General features: G+C 36.9%; 1 protein-coding gene across 3 annotated transcripts in view; it reads right to left on the reverse strand.

The window, feature by feature from the left end:
* Positions 1–4,930: 4,930 nt before the first annotated feature.
* Positions 4,931–17,090, reverse strand: part of HBS1L (HBS1 like translational GTPase) — an 85,015-nt gene continuing 72,855 nt past the window's right edge. For all 3 annotated transcript variants that reach the window (XM_055324658.1, XM_055324655.1, XM_055324659.1), the window contains 4 exons: positions 16,639–16,747; positions 9,470–9,570; positions 6,717–6,861; positions 4,931–5,604 (listed from right to left, as the gene is read on the reverse strand). In XM_055324658.1, the coding sequence (XP_055180633.1) occupies positions 5,593–5,604; positions 6,717–6,861; positions 9,470–9,570; positions 16,639–16,747 (367 nt within the window). In that variant the 3' untranslated portion in view covers positions 4,931–5,592. The remainder of the gene's footprint in view (positions 5,605–6,716; positions 6,862–9,469; positions 9,571–16,638; positions 16,748–17,090) is intronic.

Raw genomic sequence — 17,090 nt, forward strand, 5'->3', positions numbered from 1 at the left:
TGCTAATCACACATAGCGAAAATCCAAGTACTGTGCAAATCTTAAGAATGATTAAGCACCCCCCTCTTGTATTTAACTGGAGTGACTGCCACCACCTTACCTTCTTGCATCACCCCTACATCTTAGATAAAATTGGGTTCCCCAGATACAGAATTCTTCCCTCTCTGACAGCACCCAATCCAGAAGAAATCCTTGCTCACTTGAGCTTTCCTCAGAATTACCTACTTACATGTGCCAAATACTTTGACAAGCCCCCCCTTAAACCTGACTTCTGAGAAGGACCTCATCATCCTCTATGGTGTGTGGTCTCTGTTGCTACAGCAAGGATCAATGGAAATAATTCTGACTAGCTGTGCCCTGGTGATCTTTGACCAATGACATCCACAAATGATGGGCACCAACATATGCTTGCCGCAGAATATTCTATCATGACCTCCCTGATAAAGTTCTGAACTACCTCCATGATCTGAACATTTTACATCCTGCCTCCCCACTTCCTTCACCCCTCTTCCACAAGGACAACTTACCCTCACCTGTAAACACCACACAGCTGAATAATGAGTTAGTGGGTTGCAATCTCCCTAACTTGAAGTTTTATATGTTCAGCTCCTGTGTTGCTTTGACTTTTGAAATTTAATGCTACAGAAAAGACTGGGGTTAGTTACTATTTAATTTCTCTGAAGATGACTTTTTTGGGAGCTTTGCTTTGTTCCCAAGATTTTTAATTTTAGAAATGTAAAAGTTTTAACAGAAAAAATGTGGCTGTAATCCCTTTGTAATATTTTGCATAAAAACGGTATACTCTCTTCATGTGCGACCTTGGGGTCTGTTTATCGCTTTCATCTATCCATGTACTCTATACTCTAGGGGTGGTTTCCAAGGACAACTTCTAGATCATCAATTCCCTTTCTGTAATTAGTATCTATTTTACAGGCTTTGGTATTTGGATGTTGCTATTATGATTAGGTTCCCATGCCATCTCTTCTAACCTATCCTGATTGTCTTCTCAACCCACCAATCTTCATCTCACAGACACCATGAGGCAGTTAAAGAAAACTTTTGTTACCTACAACACACCAGAAAGGTTTTTGCCTCCACCTGCTCAGAACCCTACACATACTTCTGATTTTTCTGCAGGCCTGTTACTGTGCTTCATAATCATCTTTAGAAGAATCTTATCCAAGCCCAATGTTGGCAAGCTCAAATGCATCAAGTTCCCTCAGCCACCGGAATCCCTGGCAGCCAGGTGCCTTCTTGTCCTGATTCTGAGATACAAGCACATATGAATCTCCCAGGCTCACCTCAGCACAGGAGACTCCAAAGCAGGGCTGTGGCTTAACAGATAGACAGAAGCAGTGCTAAAGTTTGCTTCAGTAAGTTTTCTTTTTCCTTCACTATAAAAATAGCCCCTGTACACACAGCATTCAAATAGAAATAAAAGCTTGTGATTTTCAGACAACATAGACCTAAGGAAATTAAAATCATTCATATTGCTACCACCAGCGTGAATTATTTCAGTCATTTAACACTTGTATGTGCTAGGGTCTATACCAATAATTAAATAATAAACAGAAAAAGGTCTCTTTCCTCTTGAGACTTAATTTCAGTAGGAAAAAAAATAGTGAATTACATAAGTAAATATGAAATTCCAGCCATGAACGTATTCCAAGGAGAGGAACTAGGTCTTATGAAAGCCACAGTAACCCAGCTTCTGTTACTGGAAGCAGAGTCCAAGGTTCCCTGAGAAAGCGATGATGATACACAAGAGCTGAACCTCATGTTACACTTCCCATTCCAATTAATCTTTATCATGTAGTCTTCTACCTCATCTCAATCCTGTTTTGTTTTTTTTTTTTTTAAATCTTGACTAGGTTTGGCATTTTCAAAGAAACGGATTGTTCATTATACATCCATTCTACTTTTCATAAGCCCTTTGATACAGAAAGCCTTTCAATAGCTCAAACAAGGGTTACCATTGGGCTCATCCTGCCACTTGCATCTGTCCCTCACCTCAGTGTGAGATTCTGCTGGCTTGTGCCAGCTCTGGTCCTAATGTTAAGATTCTCATTGATGTGGCTCTTCTTACTGGAGGTGGATGAGTTCTAAAGAATGGTTTTCACTGTTGGTGGGATTTTAAATGTTGCTGTTTTGAAGACTGCCCTCTTGGATGATTTTGTCAAAGCAAAATGTGTGTCTCTCTCTCTACCTCCACTAATTTCTAAATTGGTGGGAGGGAGATTATGATTTACAGGCTAAATTACTTTGACTCATAAGAATCTTTTGTGTAAGTAAAATTTGACTTCAGCATTAATGGCTCCCCCTCCTTACTTAGACCTGTGTTGTCCTTAGGGTACATTCTTGCTGGATGCTTTCATACTGTTACTTCGCCTTTGTAGTATGTGGTACCTAGAGCACCCCCCCACCCCACCCCCCCGCCGCGCCTGGCTGAGCTGTCAGCCCAATGAAGACCTGCACTCCAGAACTCTCTCCTGTGCCTAGAGTATGGCAGGTGCCTGTTGAGAAAGGAAGGAATGTTTTTCCAATCATCTATCTCTATGAACATTTTAGAGGAAAACTAGAAAAGTGATGACCCAGTAATTTTTATCGGGTCATCTTCTGTAAGGGGTGTGTGTGTGTGTGTGTGTGTGTGTGTGTGTGTGTGTGTGTGTGGTGTGTTTCAGCTGCACAATCTTGATGAACTCCTACAGATCAGGAATGTTGCTAGGGACATTTAAATAATTTTGTATTTTCACATCATTTTTAAAAAGCTAATATATATATTTTTTGAAAAATATTGTTACATCACAAAATAAAAAGATCACAGAGAGGCTCCAATACTGTCATAAATAATGAACATGTGATGGGATCCCTGGGTGGCGCAGCGGTTTGGCGCCTGCCTTTGGCCCAGGGCGCGATCCTGGAGACCCGGGATCGAATCCCACATCGGGCTTCCGGTGCATGGAGCCTGCTTCTCCCTCTGCCTGTGTCTCTGCCTCTCTCTCTCTCTGTGACTATCATAAATAAAAAAAAAATTCTTAAAAATTAAAAAAAAAAATAATGAACATGTGAAAAAACAGTAACAAATCAAAACATGGATCTATGTTTTTTAAGCCTAGTTACTCCAGAGGCCAATTGAGCAGTAGAGACTCACAGAGTTGAGATCAGAGAACAAAGCCACTCCTGTGAAGAAACAGTAAAACCACATATAGGAATAAGAAACACAGTATGGGAAGCAAAGTAACCCCAATGAATATACTATGACTAGTATTCATAGAAGTTTCAGGGGGAGGATTTCCACCAAAGCCAACCTTGGGCATGCTTGCTGTATGTCTTGTCTCTTAACCCCAACTTTCCACTGTCGGCACATGTGTCCCACAGGTGGTCCCCTTAATGTCACCACTCCCTAAAGCAACAATCAGCTATAAACATAATGTAAATAAAAAGACTGCACTTGATCACAATTTAAGAAGGAAGAAATAAACTCATTTCTACTACTGCTACCATTTGTTTTAAATAAGAATAAATTCATCTTTACAGTTAATTCCATCATGTCCTTTTCTTTTTATTATTGATATTTATTTATTTATTTATTTATTTATTTATTTATTTATTTATTTATGATAGACAGAGAGAGAGAGAGAGAGAGGCAGAGACACAGGAGGAGGGAGAAGCAGGCTCCATGCTGGGAGCCTGACGTGGGACTCGATCCTGAGACTCCAGGATCGCGCCCTGGGCCAAAGGCAGGTGCCAAACTGCTAAGCAACCCAGGAATTCCCCATCATGGCCTTTTCTAACACAGCAGAATATGCTTCCTGTTCTTGTCCTTGGTCCTACCAGGTATGAATTCATTTCCCTCTCCTAAAAGCACCCTGAATTTCCTTCCAACCCTCCCATGAATCTCAGCTATGTGCTGTGGGTGATTAATTTCATACTCAAATACAAGGATGCCCCAAGCAAAGAAATTAAATGCAGTTATAGTCAATGATGAGATGTTTCTAGAAATTCTGGAAAACACATGCTCTTTAAACCTGCCCTTGGCCCTGATGAAGGCTTTGAAGATCTAGGTGTGGGATTTTTTTTTTTTTTTTATTCATGAGAGACACACAGAAAGAGGGGCAGAGACACAGGCAGAGGAGGAAGCAGGCTCCATGCAGGGAGCCTGACGTGGGACTTGATCCCAGGACTCCAGGATTACCCCTGAGCCAAAGGCAGACGTTCAACCCCTAAGCCACCCAAGGGTCCCAGGTATGGGATTATAGGGGGTTCTGTATGGAGTCTGAGGGCAAAACCCACACTGGAGAAGGCAGAGCATAAATGAGTCTTTGCTAACACTGGGAGCTGCTCGATCTGGGTGGAGTCAAATCAAGTCTACTGCTAGTCTTCTTTTTTGCTTAAGTCACTTTTAATTGTGTCAGATTTACCAGTTAAATTCCTGATTAGCATAATACATAAATAAGACATCTTCTTACCTTAGCAAGTAAACTCTGAAGTAACAAATATTCAAATACTTTTCAGGAAAGAAATGTATTATATGGGTGTGTTCACTATGTGATCATTCACCAAGAATTTATGCTTTGTGCATTTTAGCATATGGATGTCATTCTTCCATAGAATAAAAGAAATGCCCATGTATATGGTAAGTCATCAACATACAAGTCACACCATTTCCCAATAAAAAAAGCTTATCATATAATCCATCAGATCAGAGTCTGAGGCTCAGCTGAGCACAAATTCTCCTCTAAAGCAACTTATGCTCAGGAAGCCACTCAACAAATACTCAACTAAATATACATTGGAATTTGCCGTGAAAACTTCAAAGAAAAACATGACTTTTATTCACAGGGGACTTGCAGTCTATAAAATATGCAAGGTAAAGATGTGGTAGAGAATCTCATAAACAGAATCTAAGAAACAAAACACAGTCTGCAGGTATGCTCAAACTAAGACATTTTATTAGCTCACTTTACACCTTAAATAATATCTTGGTTATCAAAGGGACAGTTTCCACTAATTCCAAACTAAGCTTTCAAAAGTTCACTTGTTGGAAGAAGAATATTCTTATGTTCAACATAAAATACCTTTTCTATAACCTTCAGCAAATCTTTTCTTAGAGTTAACTAAAAAAAAAAAAAAAATTTGCTCAGGTTGAATATTAACTGCCTAAACAACCCAGTTTGGTTACTTTTCCTTAAAATGTGTGTGGTAGAGTCAAAAATCAAGAGAACACTGTAAATATTTTGAGGTTTGGCTGGAAGTAGAGTTAATTTCATGATGTCTTCTAATACATATTTCAGATAGTTCCCATAAACCTCAGCAAAGTAAATCCATTCACTAACATTTCAAGGGAAAATCTTTTTTCTTTTTTTTTAAATGAAAGTGCAATATTAGCCTTTCTTTGTCATTTGGCAACTTGAAATTTTTGCAGGAGCGATGATTAATACTTCTTTGCAGCTGATTATATCGTTTTAAGTTTCTCATTTAAAAAAAAATACCAATTACACATTGTTCCTTTAACTGAACAAATGAATTCTTTAAAAACAAAGCTTAGCTATTTCATTGCGCATTTGGAAACATGGTAGAAATTCTGACTCATCATTCTTTTATCTGTAAAAGAAAAAAAAAAGTGCTATAATTTAATCAATTGCATTTAAAGAACAACAGCAAAAGGAAAATGGCAACAATATAATCATTATATCAAGATGAAACTTTTCTTTTTTCATGCAACATTTCCCCTTCTCCAGTCATGCTATTTCTGAGATTTGCTACAATTTCTCCATTATTTTCTATAAGAAACTGTATCTTCTAGAATGCTCTTTTAGAAAGAATGCTTTGGCAGATTGTGATGTTGATGATAGGTAACATTTGCGGAATGCCAACGACTATGCCACATGCTTTGTGAGAGCCTTTCACTCATATCTCTGGGAGGTTGGTTATACTACCCTGTTTCTACAGGTAAATGAACTGAAGGAGAAAATGTGCTTGTGCTGCTATGAATCAGAGGGGCAGAAACAAACGTGGGCAGCTGAACTCTAAAGCCTTTTGCAGGATGCACGTATAACTGAATTTTGATGCAACATAAAACCCTACATTCAAAGTAGACATCCTATTAAATGAACTGAATAATTTTTATGCAGAAAACAATTATATGAAGTAACGAAGCCCCCTTTAAATATACAGTATTTCTAAGATTTATATTACTCATGATTATGTGAAAGAATGTTTAAATCACTGAAGTGCTGATTCACCTCTGGCTATTTTCTCCAAAATTCAACTGCACCTTACATGATACAATAGGTCCCTTTCAGAAACATTAATTGAACCTTCTGAATGAATCACTTCAAATGCACTCAGAACCAGTTCTTTAAAGAAAAAAAAAAAAGCAATGAAATTATTAAGAGAAATCACTTCCCCCAATTCATTTGACTCTTAAAGTATGCATTCTCTTAATCTGGGTTGCCTACTTACAAATCTCTTTTTCAATAAACTTAAATTTTGAGAAACATTATGCATGAAGAAGAGTTTGGAAGCCTCACTATGAAAAGTTCTAAAACCAAACATCTTCTTGCCATCTTTTAAAAATTTATTTTACTATAAATTTAAAAATCTTATTCTAATATCCTAACTGTGCTCCCCTTAAGCCATGAATGCTCAGCAATTATTCTTACAAAATAGGTAAAGACATGTAGACAAAGAAGCGACCACCCCCTTTGCAATACCTCCGTGACCACGCCTGCCGCAATCGTAGAACCACTGTAGCGCAGCATGAACCTCCCCAGCTCTTTGAAGTCTTTGTACAGCTCCAGAGCAACTGGCCTTTGTGTCTGCAGCTCCACCAAGGCATTCTGGCCTTTGGTCAATAATCTGTCAAGTAAAAAGTGGGTGAGGAACAGGGATATCCCATACAGGTAAAGAAAGGCAATAAACTGAAAAATAAAGATTTCACATTCACAAATCAACTTTCAAAAACTTAAGAAGAAAGAAGTTTTTAAAAATGAAAATATGTGCCTGAATTTTCTGGGTTAGTTGAAAGAAATGAGAGGAATAATTTTAGATATAATAAATATTAGCTGGTTCATTTTTTATATATATATATATATATATGAATAAATAGATAAATATATATTTTATATATTTCTAAACCAATCTTCCAAATACAACTCTTGAAGGACCCGATACTCTAAAATGCTCAAGGACCCTCTACCAAAGCCTTCCCTTTCATTCCTCATGCAATTGAAAGACTCAATAAAGTAAAGAATTTTCATTGTAAAAGAGGAATACAATGTAAAATTCTAACTGGTGGATTAATGCTGGGAAGTTATCTATGAAGAGGACAATCTCCTAGTGCCAACAGACTACTATAAATCTCTCTTTCCCTCCTTTCCCTCTCTTTTCTCACACAGGAATAGTGCATCTTTAACAGGGGTTCAGAATAAAATCACATACGATTTTTCCACAATATGGTGTTTGTAGAAAATGGGAGGGAGGCATGAGCCTGATTGTACAAAATCCTTGTACATGGGCTCACCCAAACTTACTGGAAGAGTAGAGACCAAAAGGGGGCACTTTGAAAAGGTTCTCTAATTTAATTTTGATGTGCTCTAGAAAGACAGAAGATAGCAAACCCTCCTTCTGAAAGATAAGTTCAGGGACAGACAAATTAGAATAAACTAAACAAGTTTCTAAAAAAGAATTCCAAAATTTCCAAATATTGGTTTTGGACAATTTCAATCCAAAGTCCTATTCCTAAGAAAGGAGATCATCTAATATATTCATTATTTGCACTTAATTTTGTTTCCAAAAAGCGCAATTCCATTCCATATAAAGCAATCGAGTCTACAATATACCTGAAGTGGAAATGAACAAGAAAGACCAAATGGTGTTGGTGCAAAATAAGAGAGAAGCTACAAATAAAGGGCCAAGGAAAATTAATATGAGAATATATTAAAACCTAGCATCATAGAGCAAGGACTTTGTAGCAGAAGCAGGGAGGGGAAAATTCAGGATTAGGTAAGTCAATTTTTAGATTGAGAATTCTCCAAGTCACTTGGGTGGGTCAAACAACCTGGCTCCTGCCAAAAATAATATAACTTATGTGAACCAACTGACTAGGTTAAAACCCTGACTCTGCCCCTTGCTAGCTCTGTGAACCTGAATATGTTATATCACCTCTCTAAACCTTAGTTTCCTTATCTGAAAAGTGGAGGAAACAGTGCAGCTTCATATAATTGCTGAGAATATAAGCCATGTGAAAATAGAGCCTAGGAAATAGTGGTCCCCAAGAAATTTTAGCCATTATATTTATTATATAATTATATTTCTCAGAACATAATGGCAGATACTAAAGTCATGCCAGAAGCTAAGGACTCAAGTTAAGAATGAAGAACTATCAATGACTACACCTACTGTGGTGAGCACTGAAAAATGCACATAACTGTCAAATCACCATGCTGCACACCTGAAACCAATAGAACATTGCCAATTATTTTCAATAAGTTTTAAAAATTTATCTTAAAAATAAAATAAAAAGAACTATTAAAGAACTATCTTTGAGAGATTAAGTAGCCCTTTCTTCCTAATGGGAGAAACAGACATAAATGGGTTCAGAGCAGTGTGAAGACTCTCTCTTCCACTCAGAGCCAACCTATTAACCCACTAACCACCTCTGGCCTCTTACACAGGTACAAATGAGGAGGAACACCCAAAGACTGAAAAAGGGGGGGATTCCCCATAGGGCTGACGTGAGGAAAACCCCAAAGCTGAAGCAGCCAAGCCAAACTATGGTTAGCCTTTATTGAATTAGGTAAGAAACTTAAGTTCTCAGGAAGCACGTCCTTTGAAAAATCCCAACCTTGTCCCAGCCAAAGGAAACTGTCCACTAAGGCCTGTATATTAATGGTAATCAGAGGGAAACAACATGGTGGTGATTGCCTCAGCTTAAAGCTCCAAGTGGATTCTAAACAGAAATAATTTCTGGGTGGGGAAAAAAAAACAGATGCCATAGAGTATATAATTCACTTTCTTCCTAGAGTGTTCTTAGCATAGAGAATGATTCTTATTAAGGAAGTGACAAGAACACTCAGCTGGAATTTGGGACTAGTGGCTTGGCCTAATTCAAATTCATTCTCTAAAATGCAGAACTGATTTTTTTTAGTGCCCATTACTTTTACAACATTAGTATCTAGAACTTGACACATATATGTAAATTTATACTTACATTTTTATACACAATTCACACCCCACTGCCAGCATTCAAAATAGAAATTATATCTACCATTCATACCTAGATAGGAGCTTAAATAAGCTTTTTGTTTCTTTTAATCTAGTCTTTGAGAAGGAAACAAAGATTTCTGAAGCAAGTAAAAACAGATTTCACTTATCACAAAGAGAAACACTATAAAAATGAATTAATCAGTAAAAAAAAAACCTACTAAATTGCTTGTGTTCACTATTTGTGCATTAAAATACTCACTTTGGCTTCTTCTTTGTCACTTCACCTGTGCTTTTGTTTAAGACACTAATCAATCGTTTAATAACAGCAGGTTCACTGACAGTCTGGTAGTGTAACAGCACCTAAAACAAAAACTTGTCACATCAAAAAACACTTTACCGTACATCTGTGGCTTTTGTTCTGACAGTCACATCTTGTCATATTATTATACCCAGCACTCCTGCCTGAACCTTCCAGGGTCTCCAGCTGCTTCCTCTAAACCCAGCACTGTGATCAGGGTGCTCCCTATTACTAAGGGAAACAGGTCACAGGAGCCAGTTCAAATTTCTCCTCCACCACCTTACTATCTGAACCTTAGCAGATCACGCAACCTTCCTTACAGGATCATGTAGAGAACTGAAGAGGATCAGGGACAGTGCCCAGTATAGTAGATGCTCAACAGATGTGAACTGTTTCATCATAAAAATGAGGGAAGGGGGAGCATATGAGATTTGCCAGTACTTAATGTATTCATTGTTGGATAATGAGAATAAAATATTATGTGGGAATTTAGACAGGCTTTGAAGTCAGGCCTGATTCTACATTTTCCAGGTGTATGATCTGGGCCAAGTTCTTTAAAAGCCCTTTTCCCCTAAACACCTGCAGCCTCAGGTTCCTTATCACCAAGGAAAATCAATGTTATTTTGAAGTGGTGCCTAGCACATGGTAAACATTCAGTTAATTGATGACCTTGGATATTAGCTATTATGTTCATGTTTTACATGTAAGGAAGTTTAATATCAAAAAGGTTAAGTAACTTACTGTGGCCACAGTGATGTTTCAGAGGTGAACTTTATGCTGAGGTCAACTGGAGTTATTTAGCAACCTGTCTACAGTGGGGTATAGTGGGAAGACCAGACACTAAGGACGCAGCAAAGCTAAAGTTTAACTGCTTAGAAGTACCATCTCATGCCTGAAGAAACACTGACACTTCTAAGATGAAACTTCCTGGCTGAAATAGTTCACACATTCAGAAAAGAGAAATACAAGGGGGACTTATGGATGCAAAATCCTGGACTCTGTAACTTTCTAAAAACAGAGTCTCTCAGGGAGTACTTTGTTAATTCTGTCTCCTCCTCTCTCCAGGACAATGCTGTCGTCAATCCAGGACCATCCTCTCTCATGAGAGTTAAAACGCACACTCCTCCCTGGTCTGTCTCTGCCACGCTTGTCCCTCTCTCATCCATTCTTCATTACGTCTACCAGACTGATTTTCTAAAAGACAAATTTAATGGTACATCTTTGCTTTTTAAAACCACAGAAGGCACTGAAGGTCTTCTCAACCTGACCCTCACTTATTTCTCCAGCCTAGCATCTCTCCATCTTCTCTCACCTTCTCCACTCCAGACGCACTAAGCTTCCACTCCCTACATGAACCAAGCCCTTTCTAACTTTCAGGTTTTCACATCTATCATGCCTTTGGCTGGAACACATCAGCTTCAGCTGGCTAACTCACTCATCCTACTGTACCACCTCTCTCAGAGAAAAGCATCACTTCTTGCAAGAAGCCTGAACCCCTAGTCTGAGCTAGATGCTTTCCTCTGTGTTCCATAATCCCATAACATAACATCTCATCTTTACTGTAACTGCTGTTTTAAGTGCCTGTCCTCCCATGTAAATATAAACTCACCGAGACTAGGAACTATGTACACCAGTGCCAGATATTTAATCAGCACTCAGTAAATATTTGTGAAATAAATATAAGAATGAAGGAATAAGAACACCTAAAACACATGGAGGAAATCAGTCATACGGTGTTTCTTTTTTTAAGGCACAACTGAACTTCCATTTCTCTGCAAAGGCAAATTAGTTTTGAGTTTTTTGGAGGTTTTTTCGTTTGTTTGTTTGTTTTGGAGGTTTTTTTTTTTTGTTTGTTTGTTTTTAATCAATGGCATTTGACCATTATAAACTAGAAACATTCTAGAAAAATTTAATGACCAATTCTTAGGGGGAAAAAAAGCCTTCCATAACGTGTGGTAAAGACACATTTGTGCATCCAATGGATTCAGGGGTCAAAGAGCACCAATGAATAACATAAATATGGGTCTACATATCTAAGAAACATTTCTTTTGCAACAAACAGGTAAACAAGCAGAAATCACCTTACTTGGCTCAGGTGTGACTATGAAATCGGTACTGGTCTCCAACCATGGCTTACCAAATTTGAAAAAGTAGAGGCATATGAACCTAGTTAAGTTTCTTCTAACCTATTTGTGAGCTATATGTGGTGGGTTCCATCCAATGAGGTGGATGAAGAACAGGTTGTGGCAGTATGGGGGTAAGTTTAATTTGTTTTTTTATCTCCATACCACCTTCCAAATACTACCTCAAAAACAAAACAAACAAGCAAAAAAAAAAAAAAAAAAAAAAAAAAACCCTTATGGAACACATAAGTGAAAAAAATCTATATGCCAATAAGTGGAAAATAATTATATGTTAACATTTAACTCATATTCTATATAATCAAAGTCATCTATAATTCAAAGCAGTCTGAAGCATAATGTAAAAGAAAAAGAAAGTACTGCACTTCAAAGTGAAAAGTGCTGAGAATGAGTCCTGGCTTAATCACTTATTATTCAGATAGTCACCACTCCCAAGTCTCCAATTCCTCATTCTTAAAGTGCAGACAACACTAACATAAGTCCACAATCTTATCTGTAATTCCAAAATCTGAAAGACTGAAAACCTAATTTTTTTCCTAATTCTGCTATAAACTCATTTAAGTAGCAAACAGCATTTGAAGTAAGGCAATTTCCAGTCCTTACTTATTTTACTTAGCATTAATATTAATAAGTTGTGGTAGAGAATGATTACTATGTTTAATTACAGGATGTTGCCCTGTTCTTTGTTAAGGGTTTTATGGAAAATGCATGCATCACATCATCTTTCTATAATCTGAATATTTCTGCATTCTAAAACACACTAGCTTGAAGAGTTGCAAATAATGGTTAGCACTGTAATTCATGTGCAGTTGTGAAAATAAAATTATCTAGTGTCTTATAAACTACAAGGAGCTACATAATCTGTTAGGTGGCAAAATAAGCCAAATTATTATTTTCCTTACACCTCTGAGTAACCCATCATCAATGCTTATATGGTCAATTAGTTTGCAACAAGGATGCCAAGACCATTCAAATAGAGACAGGATAGTCTACAACAAATGGTGTTGGCAAAATGGAATATCAACATGCAAAAGAATGAAGATAAAGCCTTACTTTATCCATGTACAAAATTAATTCAAAATGGATCAAAGATCCAAACAAAAGAACTAAAACTATGAAACTCGTAGAAGAAAACAGAGGGAGAAGTTTCCTTGATGTTGAAGCTGGCAATGATTTCTTATATATGACATCAAAAGTATAAGCAATGAAACAAAGCTAAAGGGGACCTCATCAAAATTTAAAACTTTTGTGCATCATGGGCAGCCCAGGTGGCTCAGCGGCTTAGCACCATCTTCAGCCCAGGGCCTGATCCTGGAGACCCCGGATCGAGTCCCACATCAGGCTCCCTGCATAGAGCTGCTTCTCCCTCTGCCTCTCTCTCTCGCTCTCTGTATCTCTTATGAATAAATAAATAAAATCTTTTCTTTTTAATTTTTATTTATTTATGATAGTCACACACAGAGAGAGAGAGAGAGAGAGAGAGGCAGAGACACAGGCAGAGGGAGAAGCAGGCTCCATGCACCGGGAGCCCGACGTGGGATTCGATCCCAGTTCTCCAGGATTGCGCCCTGGGCCAAAGGCAGGCGCCAAACCGCTGCACCACCCAGGGATCCCAAATAAATAAAATCTTTAAAAATAAATAAATAGGGATCCCTGCGTGGCGCAGCGGTTTGGCGCCTGCCTTTGGTCCAGGGTGCGATCCTGGAGACCCGGGATCGAGTCCCACATCAGGCTCCTGGTGCATGGAGCCTGCTTCTCCCTCTGCCTGTGTCTCTGCCTCTCTCTCTCTCTGTATGACTATCGTAAATAAATTAAAAAAAATTAAAAATAAATAAATAAATAAATAAATACACTTTTGTGTATCAAACAGTACTATTAAAAGATCAAAAGGACAAACCACAGAATAAAGAATATATCTGCAAATCATGTATCTGACAAGGGATTAATAGCTAAAATATATAAAGAAGTAAAAAGATACTCAGCATCACTAGCCAATAGGGAAGTACAAATCAAAAGCACGAGATACCACTTCATACCCATTAGTTTGCCTATTATAAACAAACAACAAATACCACACACCACCCCCGATATGCACACACATTAACAAGGGTTGATGACAAAGTGGAGAGATTAGAATCCTTGTGTACCGCTGGCAGGAATGTAAAATGGTGCAGCTATGGAAAGCAGTTTGGTGGGCAGCCCAGGTGGCTGAGCAGTTTAGCACCGCCTTCAGCCCAGGACCTAATCTTGGAGACCTGGGATGGAGTCCCATGTCAGGCTCCTTGCATGGACCCTGCTTCTCCCTCTGCCTGTGTCTCTGCTTTTCTCTCTCTCTCTCATGAATAAATAAATAAAATCTTTAAAAAAAAAAAAAGAAAATAGTTTGGTGATTCCTCAAAAGGTTAAACATAGAATGATCATAGGATCCAGCAATTCCACTCCTGGGTATACGCCCAAAAGAACTGAAAGCAGGGGCTCAAACAGATACTTGTATGCCAATGTTCAATTGTTGAAAGATGGAAACAAGGCAAACGACCATCAACAGATGAATGGATAAACAATACGTATGCATATACATACAATAGAATAACATTCAATCTCAAAAAGAAATGAAAGTCTGAAACATGTTACAACATTGATGAACTCTGAAAACATTATGCTATGCTAAGTGAAGTAAGTCTGACACAAAAGGATAAATTGTATGATTCCACTTATATGAGGCATCTGGAATAGGCAAATTCATAGAGAAAGCAGAATAGAGGTTACCAGGGGAAAAAGGGAAAGAATAATAAGGAGTTATTATTTAATGAGTCCAGAGTTTCAGTAAGGGGATGAGGAAAAATTCGGCGAGATGGGATAGTGCAGATGGCCATACAATGAATGATGTAAGTGTACTAAATGCCACTGAACTGTACATTTAAAAATGATTAAAATGGTAAATTTTATGTTATGAAATATTCTACCACAATAAAAAGTATGAATTTAGTTAAAATCTAACCCATTCTCCTACTTTTTCTTCTTAAATAGAGTTTACCATATAAACCAAGAGACACAAATTTACTTATGTAGCATTAAGAAATTATTCCCTAAATAGTAAATTTTAATTGCTTAGGAAGCCTTTTCTTGGTTTTAAAACAAAACAAAACAAACACTGAAGGTTTCTTCCCACAAGAGGTAGATTAAGTGACAAAACCTGACTGTTTTTTTCTGAAACAAATTTCGTCTGGGTATTCATGAATCAATATACACAGGTGGAATCTCATAAAACAGCACTGACAAACTTTCAATTCATACTTATTTTTTAGAAACTACAGTAGACAGGAAGACAGTATTACTACTGAAAGTAACTACTGACCTCTTGACCTCTCTGCCTCTCCAATGGCAAAAAATTACTGCTGCATGAGTAAAAACATACAGTAACCAACCTATCTTCTCCCCATTGGACATACTGCTTTCTAAGAACGAGTATCATTCATTCATAGCAAATAAGCTGTAGTTTCTTGCCTATCAAACATAAATTCTAAATATTTAAAAATTAAATGTTTTCAACTGTAAATTTTTTTTTTTTTGGAGAGAAACTTTATTCCTTTTTTTAGCATATGAGAGAAATGGAATATGTTCATAAAACTAAAATACTTAAAAATAGTATCTTATAATTTTTATCTGATCAAATTTACATAGAAATAATTACAAAGAACTCTAATCAAAGCACATGGTTGGGCAGCCCGGATGGCTCAGCGGGTTTAGCGCCACCTTCGGCCCAGGGCCTGATTCTGGAGATCTGGGATGGAGTCCCATGTCAGGCTCCCTGCATGGAGCCTGCTTCTCCCTCTGCCTGTGTGTCTGCCTCTCTCTCTCTCTCTCTCTCTCTCTCTCATGAATAAATAAAATCCTTAAAAAAAAAAGCACATGGCTATCTCAAATAAAGGTATATTAAGTATAAAATGAATTTAAATGAGCTAAATAAATTTATTTCCAACCTCAAAAACCTTATCACTAACCAAATTAAGTTTAAAGGTCAACTACTGTCTTATTATTATTTCAAGATGTATCAAATGGTAAAAACAATCTGTTTGTATTTTCAAAGGCAAGCCATTGAATTCCACTGAGAAATACTTTTGATTATCATACAAATCTGTACTATATAAGATGATAAAAAAAAAAAAGCCTAATGGTAAAAACTTTATCTGTTAAGTGGCAAAAGCAAAGTATCAATCTATAAACAGAGCATGACCCCCAAATATCTGAAAAAAAATTACACATAAAAGAAGGAACTCATACAATTCACTAGTAATATGTCTTCTGGCTAAGTAACATTATAGTATAAAATCCCCCTCCTTTCCATAAATATTCAAATGATGCTGGGAAATGATAACCTACAAAATGAACATCACAGCTTGTTAAGTTTGAATGTGCTGCTTCAATTCTTAAATTAGTTAATCCTATGGCAAGCAACCCTAGAATATGCCCATAAATACTGATGGGTGAACAACATACACACATAAAAAAAATCATTAAAATGTAAAGTGTAGAGATAGTTATGTATTATGCAATTATAGCCTATCCTTATCTTTTGTGTTTTCCAAAGTTTCATGTAATAATGTATTACTCTTACAATAATAAAATATGAATAAGCATGTTAAAACAAGAATAGAAAAACACAATCTAATATTAGTCAAATAACCTCTAGAACACAGTAAAAAATATCTACCATTTTCCCTAGATGAATTTTACTATTATCATTAGTTTATATCCTATTTATAATATTTCTTCTTAATTCCTCTTTGAAAAAACCTCCAGGTTCAAGGACCAAAATAAAAAAATAAAAATGACTTTCAAAATCTAATATATTTTTCTGGATTAGAGTATTAAGATGTTAGTTGAAAATAACTGTAGCATTCTTGCTTATAAAATAAGTTACTACTTTTTAGGATGAAGTTACTTCGAAGTTATCTTTAAAGTTACAATAACAAACATTTTGAAACTTACAGGAAATCCTTTAGTAATAGGAATTTCAATATTAAAGATGAGGATTCGAGCTCTGAAACGAGTGCAAGATTTAATGGGCTCTTTGGGGCCACAAAATATGCAGCCAACACTGTAATGAGACAAAATAAAAAAAAAAGAAGGTAGTTGAAGGATAAATAAATATACATCCAATAGGAATACCTCTAAAATCATTTACAAAGTGAAACAATCAAGTAAGTTGGGAACTTTTTATAAATACCCCTTTGGGCTAAAGCATAGCTTTATAACCATTATTAACATTGTAACATTTTCATACCTAATAGTTTTCATTCAAAGAACATGACAAGTACATATGCCGTTATGTATTAATTTCAGTTTTAAGTAGGTTTTGTTCATCATTCTTACACTTCTGCAAGTGCCTATGTTTGGCCAAATGAAATCTGAAATTAATACTCCTTCTTTCAGTTTAGCAG

The sequence above is a fragment of the Nyctereutes procyonoides genome, unplaced genomic scaffold, assembly GCF_905146905.1.
Source record: "Nyctereutes procyonoides isolate TBG_1078 unplaced genomic scaffold, NYPRO_anot_genome, whole genome shotgun sequence".
NCBI lineage: Eukaryota > Metazoa > Chordata > Mammalia > Carnivora > Canidae > Nyctereutes > Nyctereutes procyonoides.